At 44.2% G+C, this 1322-nt stretch overlaps 1 protein-coding gene across 1 annotated transcript in view; it reads left to right on the top strand.

Moving 5' to 3' along the window:
• The window catches only part of LOC107668891 (serine/threonine-protein kinase LATS2-like), a 17329-nt gene that overhangs the window by 2695 nt on the left and 13312 nt on the right, over positions 1-1322 (top strand). Inside the window, 2 exon segments of the mRNA XM_016460938.1 lie at positions 469-707; positions 799-1187. Coding sequence (XP_016316424.1) covers positions 834-1187 — 354 coding nt within the window. The 5' untranslated portion in view covers positions 469-707; positions 799-833.

Raw genomic sequence — 1322 nt, forward strand, 5'->3', positions numbered from 1 at the left:
GTTATGATTTTTTTTGTCAGGATTCTTTGATGAATGGTTTAAAAGTTTAAATAGAAATCTTTGTATAAATGCCTTTACTGCCACATTTGTTTTGCTTTAACATCAATGTAATGCATCCTTACTGAATAAAAGAATTAATTGGTTAAAAAAATTGACCCCAAACTTTTCAATGTTGTCATAAGATACAAAGTATATTGTATAAGTTATGACACTCTTTGTGTTGTGTAGATGTTCGATTTTGCATCTACAATAAGGGTTTGCCAATGCCATATGACCATGAAAGGAACATATGACCAAGGAAGTAACAGCACAGATGTGCATGTGTTTAGTGATAAACCTACCTGTTGACAGAGGTGCTAATGTCTGATCAGACTCCGACTGTCAGGCATTTGACATAGAGTAGTGATGCAGGGACTTGGACATGCCTGGACCGCACCCTGACCCTTCTGTCTAACACTGTCTCCACAGGCAAAGATGCATACCAGAATGGGATGGAACAAGTACGCAGACGTAACCCCTCACATGTCTTGGGAGGAGGGGGAGTGTGAGCCCTGAAAGGGGTGCTGGGATGTGAGTAGGCCAGCATCCAGCACGAGCCAGAGCCAAAGAGGCAGCATCAACAAAGACGAGCGACAACAGGAATCCTAATCTTCCCTTGCATCTTTCCCATTGCAGCCTGTTATCTATTCAGGTCAGACTGAGCCTGGGTGTGTACAATTCTGTGTCTTAGTGTATGATTGCACTGCCGTTGTGTGTTTTCTTGTGAGTAACTGGCTAAATCTTTCTGTGTTTTTCAAGTGTGGAGAATTTGTGTGTACAGGCCACTTTCACTCATGAGGCCTAAGACCTTCCCTGCCGCCCCATATGTGGGCAACACGCGCCAGCGCCTGCAGGAGATCAAGGAGGGACTGAAACAACCTGCAAAGCTGGTGAGCCAGGCGCTTCATGGAGGGAGCGCTCGAGGGGAGGGGGGCAGAGGTGGGGACTCTAAGGGCAAAGACCAAGCTGGAAGGCAACAACAGCTCCGGCAGCCTCAGAAGTTCAACAACTACCAAAATGCCCTGCGAGAGATCCGCAAGTCTCTATTGCCTTTTGCCAATGAATCAGGCCCGGGATCCAGCTCGGGGCATCCTGGTGAAGTCAATAGACAGATGCTACAGGATCTCGTCAATGCTGGTTGTGATCAGGTAAGCAATGTCTCTGTTGGATTTACTGTATGTGTGTGTATACGAATTTCAGATAGTAATGTAAATAATACAAATAATGATATAAGAATTTTTTTTTTTTTTAATGATATTTATTTATGTAGCTTGTATGTGAGT

The sequence above is a fragment of the Sinocyclocheilus anshuiensis genome, unplaced genomic scaffold (assembly GCF_001515605.1).
Source record: "Sinocyclocheilus anshuiensis isolate Anshui unplaced genomic scaffold, SAMN03320099.WGS_v1.1 scaffold136, whole genome shotgun sequence".
Taxonomy (NCBI): Eukaryota; Metazoa; Chordata; class Actinopteri; order Cypriniformes; family Cyprinidae; genus Sinocyclocheilus; species Sinocyclocheilus anshuiensis.